The 15,428-nt window shown below is 40.4% G+C and overlaps 1 protein-coding gene across 2 annotated transcripts; it reads left to right on the top strand.

Annotated features, from left to right (window-relative positions):
- The first annotated feature begins 1,037 nt into the window (after positions 1–1,037).
- Positions 1,038–13,577, top strand: has3.S (hyaluronan synthase 3 S homeolog). Of its 2 annotated transcripts, none has more exons than XM_041561180.1 (4): positions 1,038–1,158; positions 6,547–7,152; positions 10,705–10,806; positions 11,754–13,577. In XM_041561180.1, exons 1-4 carry the CDS (start codon positions 1,132–1,134, stop codon positions 12,681–12,683), a joined length of 1,665 nt encoding a protein of 554 aa, XP_041417114.1. In that variant the 5' UTR covers positions 1,038–1,131; the 3' UTR covers positions 12,684–13,577. The 2 variants fall into 2 exon arrangements, with proteins under 2 accessions (XP_041417114.1, XP_018114998.2); XM_018259509.2 differs by lacking the exon at positions 1,038–1,158 and adding an exon at positions 1,175–1,422.
- Positions 13,578–15,428: the final 1,851 nt, after the last annotated feature.

Raw genomic sequence — 15,428 nt, 5'->3', positions numbered from 1 at the left:
TAACCCCATGTCAGATTTCAAAATTGAATATAAAAAAAACTGTTTGCTCTTTTGAGAAATGGATTTCAGTGCAGAATTCTGCTGGAGCAGCTCTATTAACTGATTCATTTTGAAAAAACATTTTTTTCCCATGACAGTATCCCTTTAAAGCCCAGGCGGGTTTTGAAAGTACAAACTAGCCAAGGTACAGATTTGGGCTCAGGGCCCACTGCAATTTGTCACCCCTGTCCCCTCCCCTTTTTTCGTGCAAATTTTCATCATCTGGACCAATGTGGGTGTGGTTGGGCAGCATGCCGCCCCCCTAAAATCCTGCCGCCCTAGGCCCGGGCCTAGGTGGCCTTTCCACAAATCCAGGTCTGTTTGGGCTACTTTTTGGGCCTTTGGCTGTTTTTTTACTTTGGAAACCAGCCAAAGTTTTTACTTGCTGTAATGTGCCAAGCCTGCGTCTCCCAATGCATGTTGGGTAATGTAGTTTTTGTTTAACAATTTACCAACTGCCAAGTTTAATGTAAGACTACAATACCCAGCATGCAATGGGAGTTTTTGGGACTGACTTGTGCTGAAAATGGGAGTTACCAGATTTTCGGCTCTCTATCTCAGTCTCCTGTCCCTCTTTCCAGTGACTTTCCTCAATTGCGGACAATTTTGGGGCAAAAATCTGCTGGCCACCAAAATATCTAAAGGTTGAGCTGTTTTACCAATATTTATTGAAGCTGTACATGTATTAGGCCTTATGGGGGGCCCCTATACCTCCTGAGCCCCCCCCCCCCCTGTGGTTACACTCCTGGCTAATCTGTCCCATTATGTTTCATGGAAAAAAATTGAAAAAGGCGTATTTTCATATATATTGATTTATTTTTTAGACTTTTCTTCACTGCACATATTGTGCTATTTTTGGGCTACTGGTGAAGTGCCTGTTGGCTAGTTTTGGGCTGGATTTGTAGCTGACTTGGGCTGGTTTTGAAAATTAGCCCTGGCAACCCTGCTTGGGTGTGGCTACCAGACTACTTTTGCCATGTGTTTGTGTGTGGGGCACAGGGAGCAGGGCACCCGCTTGTGAGCAGCAAAAACCTAGCGACGCCTGAGGATTCCCTCAGAGTTGAACCTGTGCAGAGGCCACGGGGCAGCAGCATGACGGAGCAGGAGGCTACACATAAGGTGGGTGAGGGCAGAAGAGATTGGGAAGAGGGGGGTGCGAGGAACGAGCAAAGTTGTAGGTTAGGAAGACAGAGGAGGAAGGGGGAGTTAGGTAAGGGAGATAAAGGTGACGGAGGGGGAGCAGGAGCAGCAGCAGGAGGAGCAGCAGGAGGAGGAGGAGAGGCTGCAGCAAGGCACAAGGTGAGGGGACAAAGAGAGAGAGAAGATGTGAGAAGGCGCCTTGGGCTGGAAGGCAAATCAGGAGAGGACAGAAACCACCAAACGGTGAGACTCAGGGACTGATGGCCTGTGTGAAATATTATTTGTGCAGCGGTGATATTGTGCCCGGCAAGTTCTTTAGCCACACACTTTGGCATGTGTCTGTGCAGGAATATTATACCCACTGCTTATGTCTGCGCTGCACTTCTCTTCTACCTCCTTTTGCCCAACCGCCTGCGCCCCGGCACCGCTCCCTAAACTGCATCCCTTGCGCTGCGCTATCGCTGAGTTGCATCTGTGCGGTGATGTTGCACAACAGCCCCTGCGATTACTCCAGACAGCATGAGCAATATATAGGGCTCTGCCAGGCTTACCCGCCTCACACTCTTCCTGCCTTTGGGGTCGGGGTCGGTCACCCGCCTGATGAAGGAATGATCGCCGGCAGGAGGCGAAGGGAACAACCGCTGACTCGTATAAAGCTGAACCCAATTGTAACGATCTTATTGAATGAGTCTTTCCTGCTGTCAGATCATATTGGGCTCAGACTGAGCAAATTTGTACAATATGCTTGTTTCCAGGATAGTAAAAATACTGCTTAATGCAGATTTTCCTTTTAGTTTCTATCTTCCATTTCAGAGGTACAAAATGTGCCCTGGGTAGTTACTATCATATGTTTGGGCACAGGTTGAGAGTAGCATGGGGGTGTTATTATTTATGCCCCTTACAGCAGTAATTATTATGGGCAAGGAGCAAAGCCCTGAACTTAATGTCTGCTTAAGGCAGGGGTCAGTGACCCCCATTTGAAAGCTGCAAAGAGTCAGAAGAAGGCGGCAAAAAATTAAAAAACTATAAAAAAATAAATAATGAAAACTAATTGAAAAAATTGCTTAGAATTGGCCGTACTATAACATGCTAAAAGTTACCATAAAGGCAAACCACCCCTTTTAATACAGTGAAGGTTCTTTCTACAGTTCAAAATTGGTCCAAAAAGGAAGTATTAGGCACAAACTGATTCCCAGACTTAATCTGGTTCTCTGGGAAAAAAAAAACTGTATTGAAACCATATTTCACAGTTGTATTTTTTTTTATTGCTGTTAGGATGCAATAGTCTGACTCCCCCATGCTGCTTTTCAATAGTTATACCTGTGCAAGCCTACTAAATATAAAAGGAAAGCCCTGCAACAATGAGAGGCAGAGCAGCAAGTCCATACTGTGTTTTCAAGCCCTGAACTTGATTCAGTCCGTCTGTACTAGGTTGAGCCATTGTGTGATTCACCTTCATGTACAGAGATTCAAACAGGGAAGGGAAGATGAAATCTAAAAGTGGGAGGAAAGGAGCAGAGTTTTGAAACAGATTAAAATAGTGAGGTGAGGCATTTAAAGTGATATTGCCACATACCTATGAACATCAAAAGAAACATATCAGCTTTATTAGGAAATGGGGGCACAATCGTGGGTCCTTCAAGTTGCCCCTTGCCCAGCAGTACCTGTAGTCCTCATGAGCAGAAGAATGCTTCCATTCAGCATAGGACTTGGGAGCCCTGGACCCACTAGGGCTGCTGGGGAATACTGTATTTATAGGTAGGCTTTACATTTGTCTAATAATTGGTCAGTGATGACGACTCTAGAGATTAGATTAGATACTACAAATTATCAGCTACCTAAAGGGGTGGTTCACCTTAAAGTTAGATTTTGGTATATCACAGTTCTAAGCAACTTTTCAATACGTCTTTATTGTTAATCTTTTATAGGCTTTTTCTTCTGACTCTTTCCAGCTTTAAAATGGGGGTCACTGACCCTATCTAAAAAAAACAGATACTCTGTAAGGCTAAACATTTATTGTTATTGCTACTTTTAATTACTTATCTTTCTATTCAGGCCTCTCCTATTCATATTTGAGTGCATGGTTGGTAGAGTAATTTGGACCATAGCAACCAGATTGCTAAAATTGCAAACTGGAAAGGTGCTGAATAACTCAAAAAAAGTGAAAAACAATTACAAATTGCCTCAGCATATCACGCATTTTACTAAGGGGGTTATTTATCAAGGTCCGAATTTATCTCAGTATCGGCTGCTACAAACTCCGATCTAACCTGCTCTGGTTTTTAACGCTTATTTATTATTACATTTCCCCGAAATTTTGCTTTGTGGGAAAAGCTCAGATTTTCAAAATTTTTTCGGGAATTTTCCCCGAAATCTCAGAATTTTTCGGAGTATTCACCCAAAAGCTCAGAAAACATAGTGGAATTGCCCAAAACCCACAACGCAACCAAAAATCAACCGGATTGTTCCTATTGACTTTTATGCAACCTCGACAGGTTTGAGATGCCGTGTTTTTATATTTGGGCTTTTTAGCCCTCGGGGTTTAATAAATTCCGAAAAATTCATGATTTTTTTTAGAAGTCATTATTTTTTCGGATTTCGGGGTGTTTGGAGCTTAGTAAATAACCCCCTAAAAGTGAACTCAGAGGTGAACAAGCCCTTTAACACCAACATATTAGTATATGGAGTATTATTTATCTGCATATAGGTGTTAATTTATATGAGCGGGAGCAGCCATGACAGCTCTTTCAACGTGACTACCTCCAAAACGTTAATGAAGCCATAGTCTTATGAGAATAGCACAATGCATGTTTTGTTTTACATAGGAACTCATTTAGTGCTAAGCTTATCTCAGGCACAGGACTGCTATTGTTTTACTCAGGAGGAAAGGGCTCACTACATATTTGCTTTTTCAATCAATAACTGGTCAGTATAATGCCTCTTTAAAATGTGTCAGTATCGCTTTAACTTAAAGGCAACACAAGTGAACATACACATTTGAGCCACCGAAGTGCTACTTGATGAAGGATGCTTCATGTTCAATAAGGAGTCTTTCCTTGCTATTGCACTGTTAAACAGATTGTACTTCTGAGTACACTGTGCAGCCATTTGCCCTGATTGTATCTGCCACAGGTACAGTGAGCTGGAATTCCTTGCATCCAACCTGTTATTAAACCTCTTTGTTCCATTGTTTCATTAGCTTTTGATGGTTTCTCTATTTTCCTGACTTGTTTGTCTTTTTTTTTTTTTTTTAAAGGGACTTTAACACCGGACCGTTCCAACATTGTAGATAAATATGACATAAATTATATTTAACTTCTGCTTATCGTCATTTAATTACTAAAATGATTGTGCTCCAAACAGCTGATCACTGATCTGCTGTGTGAATGTAAGCCCTGCAGCACTGCTGAAAATTGAGTGGCAGCCCTTATGGCTAGTACAGGTATAGGATTGGTTATCCGGAAACCCGTTATCCAGAAAGCTCCATATTAAGTAAAGGCAGTCTCCAATAGACTCCATTTTATCCAAATAATCCAATTTTTTAAAAACGATTTCCTTTTTCTCTGTAATAATAAAACAGTACTTTGTACTTGATCCCAACTAAGATATAATTAATCCTTTCTGGAATCAGAACCAGCCTATTGGGTTTATTTAATGTTTACACGATTTTCTAGTAGATTTAAGGTATAGAGATCTAAATTATGTAAAGATCCTTTATCCAGAAAAACCCCAGGTTCCGAACATTCTGGATAACAGTCCCGTACCTGTAGTTTATGTTAAGAAACTATAATACAGCTTGTGAATTAAACACAGAAGTACTACCATTGTATTGTAACAGTACATTATACTTAAATACCATCAAAAGGCTTTTACTTTATGCTGTGGTTTTTTTTGGAGTCACTGGTCCTTTAAACAATACTTACATCACTAACTATGTCAGATTGTTACTGATATAATATAAAACATAAGTATTTAAAAAAGAAAATTGCAGAGGTAAGGCTGCTCGTCCTAGAAGCAAGCGTTTTGCCTGATTACCAAATCTTTTCATATTTGGTTTTTTTTTTTCACTCTCTTAGATTTTGAGCCATTTCTAAAATCAGCATGTAAAAAGAAGAATCCGCATTTCTAAAGTTAATTTGACCTAATCGCTTGATAATAGCAGTAAATTGAAGGGATGCCTGCAGAATGACAGGCCTGTGCCTGACTGCTAATGTTAGGTTTGAGCAGGAGGCTGGCTCCGTGTCTGCAGTGCTGAGCTCTGGGAAAAGTTGCTTTTCTTTGTCTTTTTAGCTTATGGCTTTTAGGTTTCGGGCCTGTGACTTCTAGTTCCGAATCACTTCATTCTGTAACTCCATCTTTTACAAATAGCTCTGTGTTCGGATGATAAGGTGAGCGCATATAGAATGGCCTTTTTATAGGACACTGAGGTTATTGTGGATGTATTGGAATGAATGGGAAGTGTATTCAATATAAATACAATGCTGTATATATGCAATGCTATATAATTCTTTGTACCATATAACATAACCACTTAATTGCAAATTGGCTTTCTCAGTATTTCTAAAATGTACATCTGTATAGATATTCAGGGTTATGATGGAACGAGTAAAAAAGTGTCGGACTGGGACACCAGGGGCTAGGGTTGCCACCTTTTAACAAAATTTTCACCGGCCAGTGGTGGGGGCGGGAACAAAAGGGGTGGGATGTGATGGGGGTGGAGCCAAGGCACACGATGGGCCAGTGGCGGGGGCGGAAACAAAAGGGGTGGGTCGTGACATCAAAGGGGGTGGAGCCACGACACACGATTAGCAGAAGGCAGCAAAAAGGTTTGATCTGATTGGGGATGGGCCAAGGGATTTTTTTAGGGATATTAGAAATTTACCAGCAGGTACATAAATTTGTTATACTGGCCCTGGCATGGGCAGGTGTTTTACTGGCTATGCCGGTAAAATATCGGCCGGGTGGCAACCCTACCAGGGGTCCACCAAAGAACCATATACCAGAGGCCCACTCTCAGTATTATTATTCTTCATCTCACTCAACCTCTAATCTCCTAGTCACTATTCTATACATACTATAATCTATTATTCCATCTATTTAGCCTCTTTGTTCTCAAAGAAATAGGAAATGGCCGTGAAATAGTCCAAATGTTTAGCAGCAAAAGGGCCCACTGACACCTGGGCCCACCTGGACTTTTCCTGGTATCCCCACGGGCCAGTCCAACACTGGTAAAATGCAACCTTCTGCCTTTTGTTATAGCAAAATGGCCCTTACTGTGATCATAGCTCTACTTATTAGATAAGCACAAATGCACCTTGGTGTGATGACATATTTACTGCCACTTACACTTGCTTTTCTTTATTTCAGATGCCTGGGAAGTTTCAGACTGGCCTTAGGGTGCTAGCCACTTGCCTCTTTGCTCTGCTGGTGTTGGGGGGCATCTTGGCTGCATATGTGACAGGGTACCAATTTATTCATACCGATCGCCACCATCTCTCATTTGGCCTATACGGAGCCATCCTGGGTCTCCATTTACTCTCTCAGAGCCTCTTTGCTTTTTTGGAGCACAGGAAGATGCGAGGAGGTGGGCGGTGTCCTTCAGGAAAGTCCACAGTGGTGCTTTGTATTGCAGCATATCAAGAGGACCCAGAGTACTTACGGAAATGTCTGCGATCAGTGCGCCGCCTCTCATATCCTCACCTTCGTGTGATCATGGTGGTGGATGGGAATACAGAAGAGGACAGATATATGATGGACATATTCCGAGAGGTCATGGGATCAGAGGGAACCTGCTGCTACATTTGGGACAAAAATTACCATGAATCAGAGGAGGGAGGACAAGAGGGTGAGAGGGGAGTACAGGAGATGGTGAAGAACTTCCAGTATGTCTGCATCATGCAGAAGTGGGGTGGAAAAAGGGAAGTCATGTATACTGCGTTTCGTGCACTTGGAGACAGTGTGGCTTATGTGCAGGTCAGTGAATTATACAGGAAGGTCCTCCTATGTTATTCTGTAGCCATTGTTATGTACATTTGTTACAGTGCTGGGAAGGTCATCAATAAAGTATTACCTGGTGGCCAGATAGAGAGACATGGGAGGTGGAGGAAGAGATGATGCCTGATGAAAAGAGAAACATATTGTAGATAAAATGAGCGTGACAAGTAAGAAGATGGGTGAGGCCTGAGTTAAGAGAGCAGTTAAGGTGACTAGGGAGCGGTCAGACCAGAAGAGGGGATGTGGGCTTAGAGGGAGAAAGATGAGAGGGTGAGCAGGTGGGTTATAGTAATGTGTGACTAGGGGTGAAAGCAATGTGGAATAAGGTCTGGAAGAGTGAAAGGTCTGGGGTAGTGGTGACTGAGGGCATACAGTCATATGAACCCCTCTTAATTAGTGATGGGCGAATTTGCGTCGTTTTGCTTCGCCGAAAAATTTGTGCAAAATGGCGAAAAATTCGCTTTTTGACGCCAGCGTCCGTTTTTGACGCCGGATTTTCTCGGGCGTTTTGCAAATTTATTCGCTGGCGGCGAATCGCGCAAATTCGTGCCTGCCGAATAAATTCGCCCATCACTACTCTTAATTCTTTGGAGTTTAGTTTATCATTGGCTGAGCGTTCAAAGTAGCAACTTCCTTTTAATATATAACATGCCTTATGGAAACAGTAGTATTTCAGCAGTGACAATGTTTATTGGATTAACAGAAAATATGCAATATGTATCATAACAAAATTAGTCAGGTGCATACATTTGGGCACCCCAACAGAGATATTACATCAATACTTAGTTGAGCTTCATTTTGCAAATGTAACAGCCTCTAGATGCCTCCTATAGCCTTTGATGAGTGTCTGGATTCTGGATGGAGGTATTTTTGACCATTCTTCCTTATAAAATCTCTCCAGTTCAGTTAAATTTAAAGGCTGCCGAGCACGGACAGCCTGCTTCAAATCATCCCATAGATTTTCGATGATATTCAAGTTGGGGGACTGTGACGGCCATTCCAGAATATTGTACTTCTCTCTCTGCATAAATGTCTTTGTAGATTTCCAAGTTTGTGTAGGGTCATTGTCTTGTTGGAATATCCAACCCCTGCGTAACTTCAGCTTTGTGACTGATGTTTGAACATTATCCTGAAGAATTTGTTGATATTGGGTTGAATTCATCCGACCCTCGACTTTAACAAGGGCCCCAGTCCCTGAACTAGCCACACAGCCCCACAGCATGATGGAACCTCCCCCAAATTTGACAGTAGGTAGCAGGTGTTTTTCTTGGAATGTGGTTCTTCTTCCGCCACGCAAAGCACTTGAATAAATAATTACATTTTATTCTCATCAGTCCAAAGCACTTTGTTTCAAAATGACTGTGGTTTGTGTAAATGAGCTTTTGCATACAACAAGAGACTCTGTTTGTGGTGTGAGTGCAGAAAGGGCTTATTTCTCATCATCCTGCCATACAGATGTTCTTTGTGCAAATTGCACTGAATTGTAGAACGATGTACAGATACACCATCTGCAGCAAGATGTTCTTGCAGGTCTTTGGAGTTGATGTTTGGGTTGTCTGTAACCATTCTCACAATGTTCCGCATATGCCGCTCCTGTATTTTTCTAGGCCTGCCAGACCTGGGTTTTATAGCAACTGTGCCTGTGGCCTTCAATCTCCTGATTCCATTACTTACAGTGACAGTTTAAACATCCGAGATAGCTTTTTTTGTAGCCTTCACCATGATCTTTGTTTTCAGATCTTTTGAGAGTTGCTTTGAGGATCCCATGCTGTCACTCTTCAGAGGAGAGTCAAACAGAAGAACAACTTGCAATTGGCCCCCTTAAACACCCTTTTTCATAAATGGACACACCTGCCTATAAAGTTCAAGGCTTAATGAGATAATCCAACCAAATTGGTGTTGCCAGTAATCAGTATTGAGCAGTTACATGCATTCAAATGAGCAAAATTAGTACCCAAATTTTTGCACCGCTAGTTTTTCACATTTGATTTAATTCCATACAACAGAATACTGCTTCACTAAAAATCTTCGTTCAGAAAACACCCCAGTACTCACTGTTATCTTTTTTGTTGAAAATTGAGTAAATTATTAAGCAGGCTGAGAGGAAAACTGTTTCATATAACTGTAAGTGGGCACCCAGAAAAAGCTTATTAAATTGGTTCTGGCATGTGCAAGCATGGTACTTTTGTAGATCTAAGGATGTACACACTTTACTACTAACTGAATTATCACTGTATGAATTTACTCTGCAATTATGAAGTTGTTACACTTCATTCCACCAGTCTGCAGTGTGAATCATTTGTACATATGAGAGCCCCTTAAGTGTGATTCAGTACAGTTCAATTCATAAAGTAGACTGGATTTGTAGTTCTGCACACATTACGTTTCTTCTTTAAAGGGCTGCTATATTTTACGCAATATGTTAATTATAGGGGAATACTTATTCCAGGATATTTTTATGGTAGGGTAATACCTGCAGTTTGCAACTTTCCCCTGGTTACATTCCAGTAAAAACATACACCTACAATAAATAAAAAAAGTATATATATACATATATATATATATATACATATATATATATATATATATATATATACATATATATATATATATATATATATATATATATATATATATATATATATACACACACTTGCACACGTAAATTCTGGGGGGAATTAGCAAATGGTAGGCAGGCAAGCATAGGAAAAGGAGCAGTAAGATAGGGACACCATGGCTCTTCACAGAAAAGACAGCCTACCTGTGGAAAGTAAGCTCCAATAACTGAATTGGATCAAGGGAATGGAGTGTCAAGTTACTACAATCTGGAAAACCATTCTCTGTTTATTAACTCCTTTCCTGAAGTTTACCTTGATTACCGGGAGAACTTGAAGGCTAAAGTCTCCTTTTTCCAGCTTTTCCTGGTCACTCTACCACAATACATACACAAATTATGTGAGAATTTTGTAAATCTCATACTTTTTACATGGGTAGCCACTGATAATAAATTGAGAATAAAATCTTTACACATTAAACACAAAAGGGTCAGTCATTCCACATATAAATGATAATCCTCTCAAAAAGATGATAGATGGTATATTTTGTCTTGGATAGTGGATGATTACTGCTTGTGTATGCCTTAGGGTAAGGTCACACTGAGCGTTTCGGGGAGATTTAGTCGCCTGGTGACTAATCACCTCGTCTTTGCAGCGACCAATCTCCCCGAACGCCTTCCCTCACTCTGCGCTGGCTAAAATGAAAAATCGCCGGCGTTAAATCATACACGGTGATTCCTTTTCCGAAGTCGCCCAAAGTTGCTTCACGAGGAAACTTCGGGCGACTTCAGAGAGGCGAATCTCCCCAAAACGCTCAGTGTGACCTTACCCTAAGCAGAAATTGTCCTAGACTCTTCTAGTGCCAAGGACACAAAATGCAAAAAGCACCCGGTGTCGTTTTGGACAAATACATATAGTTTGAACCTTTTATAACAAGTTCCTAATAACTGAATGCTTGTTATCACTTTTGTTCCAGGTCTGTGACTCTGACACTGTGTTAGACCCAGCTTGCACCGCTGAGATGCTGCGCATTTTGGAAGAAGATCCTGAAGTGGGGGGAGTAGGTGGAGATGTGCAGGTAATTATTAGCATTTCAAACCTCTGCAACAATATTCATTCAAATCATTCTGCAGACATGAGGACCTATAGCTACATCATATGGATGAATGTGGATTAAAAAGATGCATATTAATGTTTTCCTTTGATAAACTAACTTAGATACATTCCTTTAAATAGAATGCAACTCGTATTTAGCATTAGTTTCTTGTTATTCATTTTCCACACTATTCCAGGAAGTGAGCATGCAAAGTGCATCCTTCAGTCTATAAAAATATGAAATATCAATTTAAGTTCTTACAGTGCTGAAATGATGGAATATGTTACTACTATTGACATCTTTTATAGTAGTGCCACTTGTATAGAGTAAAGGGATGGTTTTCCAGTGACAACACAAGATAAACTGTTGTAGCAATATTCTAGCTGTAAGAAATAATTGCTTTTTATGAATAACAATTTATTATTTTTTTTAAAAAAAAAAAAGGTTTGCTGAATCAAGGCCAACAGTGCTTCTTTCTTAGAGACACACACAACAGCAACCCTGCTCTTAGAAAACTTTTAATAATTTTAAAATTTTAAAATAATTTAAATCCTTTTTCTGAGGCTTCTGAGTCTCCCCCTTTTCTTTGCAACCATACAGTTTTCATTTAAGATAATTTTAAAAAATTGCTGCAAAAAGGCCAACAGTGGCTCTACTTGGAGACACACACAACAGCAACCCTGCTCTTAGAAAATTTTTAATCATTTTAAAATAATTGAAATCCCTTTTCTGAGGCTTCCAAGTCTCCCACTTTTCTTTGCAACTCTACAGTTTTCATTTAAAAGAATTAAAATAATTTTAAAATTTTAAAATAATTTTGAATGCCTTTTTCTAAAGCTTCCAAGTCTCTCATTTTTCTTTGCAGCCCTACAGTTTTCATTGCCGTCTTTCAGCCTTCTCATGCTTTTCCATGCCATGTTTTCTCTTAGATCCTGAATAAGTACGAATCGTGGATCTCATTTCTGAGCAGTGTCCGCTACTGGATGGCATTCAATGTGGAACGGGCCTGCCAGTCCTATTTTGGCTGTGTTCAGTGCATAAGTGGCCCTCTGGGAATGTATAGGAACAGCCTTCTGCAGTACTTTTTAGAAGACTGGTACCATCAAACATTTTTGGGGCAGAAGTGTAGCTTTGGGGATGACAGACATCTAACAAACCGTGTACTAAGTATGGGATATCGAACTAAGTACACAGCTCGGTCTCGTTGCCTGACAGAGACACCAACACGGTATTTGCGCTGGTTGAACCAACAAACGCGCTGGAGCAAATCATACTTCCGTGAGTGGCTATACAATGCACTGTGGTTCCACAAACACCACCTTTGGATGACCTATGAATCTGTGGTTACTGGCTTCTTTCCCTTCTTCTTGGTGGCCACAGTGGTTCAACTATTTTATCGTGGCCGTGTTTGGAATATTCTTCTTTTTCTATTGACCGTACAGCTTGTTGGTATTTTGAAGGCAACCTATGCCTGTATCCTTCGAGGTAATGCTGAAATGATTTTCATGTCACTTTATTCACTTCTCTACATGACTAGCCTTCTGCCTGCCAAAATATTCGCAGTGATCACCATCAACAAGTCTGGCTGGGGGACTTCAGGGCGCAGGAAGCTGGTGGTGAATTTTATGGGTATGGTGCCCGTGTCTGTCTGGTTTTGCATTCTGCTGGGAGGATTAGTATACACAGCATATTGTCAGAGTCATGATCCGTTCACCGAAACAGAACTGTTATTCCTGTTGACAGGTGCCATCTTATACGGATGTTATTGGGTGGCACTTCTCAGTTTATATCTTGCTTTGATTGCCCGGCGGTGTGGGAAGAGACAAGAGCTGTACAACTTAGCATTGGAGGAAGTCTGAAGGACAGAAAAAGCAGGCTTTTATTTTGTTTACAACATAAACATAGGATGACTACTTGTTTTGAAAGACTGTAACAAAATCACAAATGCAGTAGTTTCCATATTATGACAAGTGCAACACACTGAATGTTCTTCATGCAGCCGAGCACAGCAAAGGCTGACTTGCATTTTCAACACTGTAGATGGAGCTTTTCTCACCAGCAATGTCTTAAGCAGCTAAAACCATTCTATGCAAAAATATATATATATACCTCAGAACCAGAGCCAGCTGCCAAAGCAATAAAGCCTTAATTCAGAACCTGGTCCTGTGAATAAAAAATGTAAAAGTAAAGCAACAACAGATCACATAGCACCAAACAAACTATTAAAAGGGAAAAAAACAAACAATGCAGCAAAAGACAATATTTGAAACAGGTCGTACCTTTGATATTTGTTTACTGTGAGCAGCTGCTTTAAAACATTTTACACCAAAAATGTTAGACATACCTGATGGGTGCCTACTAACAAACTTCGGCAGGGAAGATTAAGCCAAATGATCAAAATCACAATAAGAATGTTTGGGAATGAGGCCTGTGTGTGTAAGACTGAAAAAAAAAAAAATGTCCTGCTTTTTCAAAAAATACATGAAAATAATGGCCCAGCGACCATTGTCAGCGGAACTATCTTAGTAATTATGGCGTTGGTCTTTAGTCCTTGATGAATGTTACACTTTTGCAACTCCTCGCTGGCCTTATGAATGCAGCATTTACTTTTTTGGCTGTTAATTATTATGATTGATTTTCTACTACCCTATAATAACTGCCAGATAAACCTATAGATATAGTATATAAAGTAATTTATGTCCTGCTTTATAACTTACATTGTAGTTAACTTTACAAAGTTGACTGAAGCTCGATGTTCATAACTGTAGGATTACAGCTTTAAAGAAGAAGCAAACCCAACAGTTAAAAAACCCCTACCCCCACCCTACATTCACTCCCCCCTCCCCCCAGCCTAAGTGTTACCCCGGGCAAATGCCCCTATGTCTTGACTTACCCCTCCATGCAGATTCTGTCCAGCGAAGTTCATGGGCGCCATCTTCCTCTCTTTGGTGTTCTTCGGAATGAGACCGGCGTCGCATGCGCAGTTGGAGCAACTTTCTGTTTCCCGACAACAGCAAATGCACAGAAACTCATGAAAATTGCCGAAGCGCCTCTCATTACGTAGATTACCAAAGTGGCTGAAAATGGCGCCCGTGAACTCCGATACCTGAATCTGCACCGAGGGATAAGTAAAAAGTTAGGGGCATTTGCTGGGATAAAACTTAGGCTGGGGGGAGGAGGGTCTATGTAGGACAGGGGAGTAGGGGTTTTTTAACTTTTGGGTTTACTTCTCCTTTAATGTAATGCCTGGAGCTCTCAAGTGGCAGCTGCTTATTGCTCAAAAAGGCAGCCCTGTGCATTTATGATTGTCAGCTGACTGAGCAAGGAGTTTACAGGTGATTTCAAATCAAAGTTAATGGAGGGGACAATACCGTTAAGTTCATCCCATGTGCCATTACCCTTAGGCCATGGCTAGATACTTGGATCCTATTGTTGACTACCTATGAGTTATCTTGCGATGATCAGAATGCTTATTGCTCTTATAGCTATAGCACACACATTTCTGATAATTTTTACAAAACAAGCAGCAGAAACAAAAGGTGGCCAATTGCTATTGGCTACAGCTGGAAGTAACATGGCCAAGTATACCTTGAAAATGCACATTTTGAAGAGATAATTGATCTTATATTTGTTGTAGCTATTTGTCTTCAGCTTTGTAGCTTGCTGCATTTATCATGTTCAAAATGTCCAAAATTACCCCATTGCTGAACTGGGATTTTCGCAGGATTCTTACCGACAGCCGTGGGGTAGAACATAGGATCTATATTGTTTTGGATTGACAACACCGTTGCCAGGCAGTCCTTTGCAGTGTTATGCACAATAAAATCAGATTAAATAGAAAACCACAGAACATGATGATTTTAACAGAAAGATTTATCAATACAATAGTACCCGAACAGCAAAATGAAAATGATGTACACATTATTGATTCTAGAACAGCTAAATATTTTTTAGTAAGTAAACTAGTTACTAGTAGAGAATGGCTCATAATTGTGTAAAAACGTTTGCTGCTTAAGTAGAGTGAAGATATGCGACATTAATGTAAAGTTAGAGATGCACTATAATACATCTATAATACAATGCCTGCTTTATCTCCTTTCTAAGCAATAGGACAACAGTGTATTGCAGTGCTTTGCATGCTTCAATGGCTTGTTAAATGGGGTTTGCATCACTCTGTAATGTGCTTTTCCAACAAATCAATCTCATTTTAGTTAAACTTTCAAATGAATTTAAGAATACACTATTTATACAGAATTTCATGAACAAATGTTGGAAGGCACTGGCAAATTTTATAAGTTTAATTTTCATTGTCCAACATCCCCAGAAACATTGGCATTAATTAGTACAGGGATTCAGGGGCAATAATTCATGTAACACCTAGAGGCACATTTATCAAGGGTCGAATTTCGAATTCATGTGAGTTTGTCAAAATGTATTAATAACTTCAGATTTTTTAACTCCAACTAATTTAAACCCGAAAACTCAATTGAATTTGATTTGAATTATAAAAACTCGATTTGAATTATAAAAACTCGATTTGAATTATAAAAACTCGATTCGAATTATAAAAACTCGATTTGAGTTTTTTTCCACAAAAAAAACTC

This window comes from Xenopus laevis, chromosome 4S (assembly GCF_017654675.1).
Source record: "Xenopus laevis strain J_2021 chromosome 4S, Xenopus_laevis_v10.1, whole genome shotgun sequence".
Lineage (NCBI taxonomy): Eukaryota > Metazoa > Chordata > Amphibia > Anura > Pipidae > Xenopus > Xenopus laevis.
The sequence above is the reverse complement of the archived record's forward strand: the minus strand, read 5'-3'. Positions and strand labels throughout refer to the sequence as shown.

Bases quoted from the DNA above. Each gene is read 5' to 3' on its own strand.
- has3.S (XM_041561180.1), top strand. From the start codon at position 1,132: ATGACGGAGCAGGAGGCTACACATAAG. The intron at 1,159-6,546 runs GTGGGTGAGGGC...TCTTTATTTCAG, and splicing joins AGCAGGAGGCTACACATAAG to ATGCCTGGGAAGTTTCAGAC. The intron at 7,153-10,704 runs GTCAGTGAATTA...CTTTTGTTCCAG, and splicing joins ACAGTGTGGCTTATGTGCAG to GTCTGTGACTCTGACACTGT.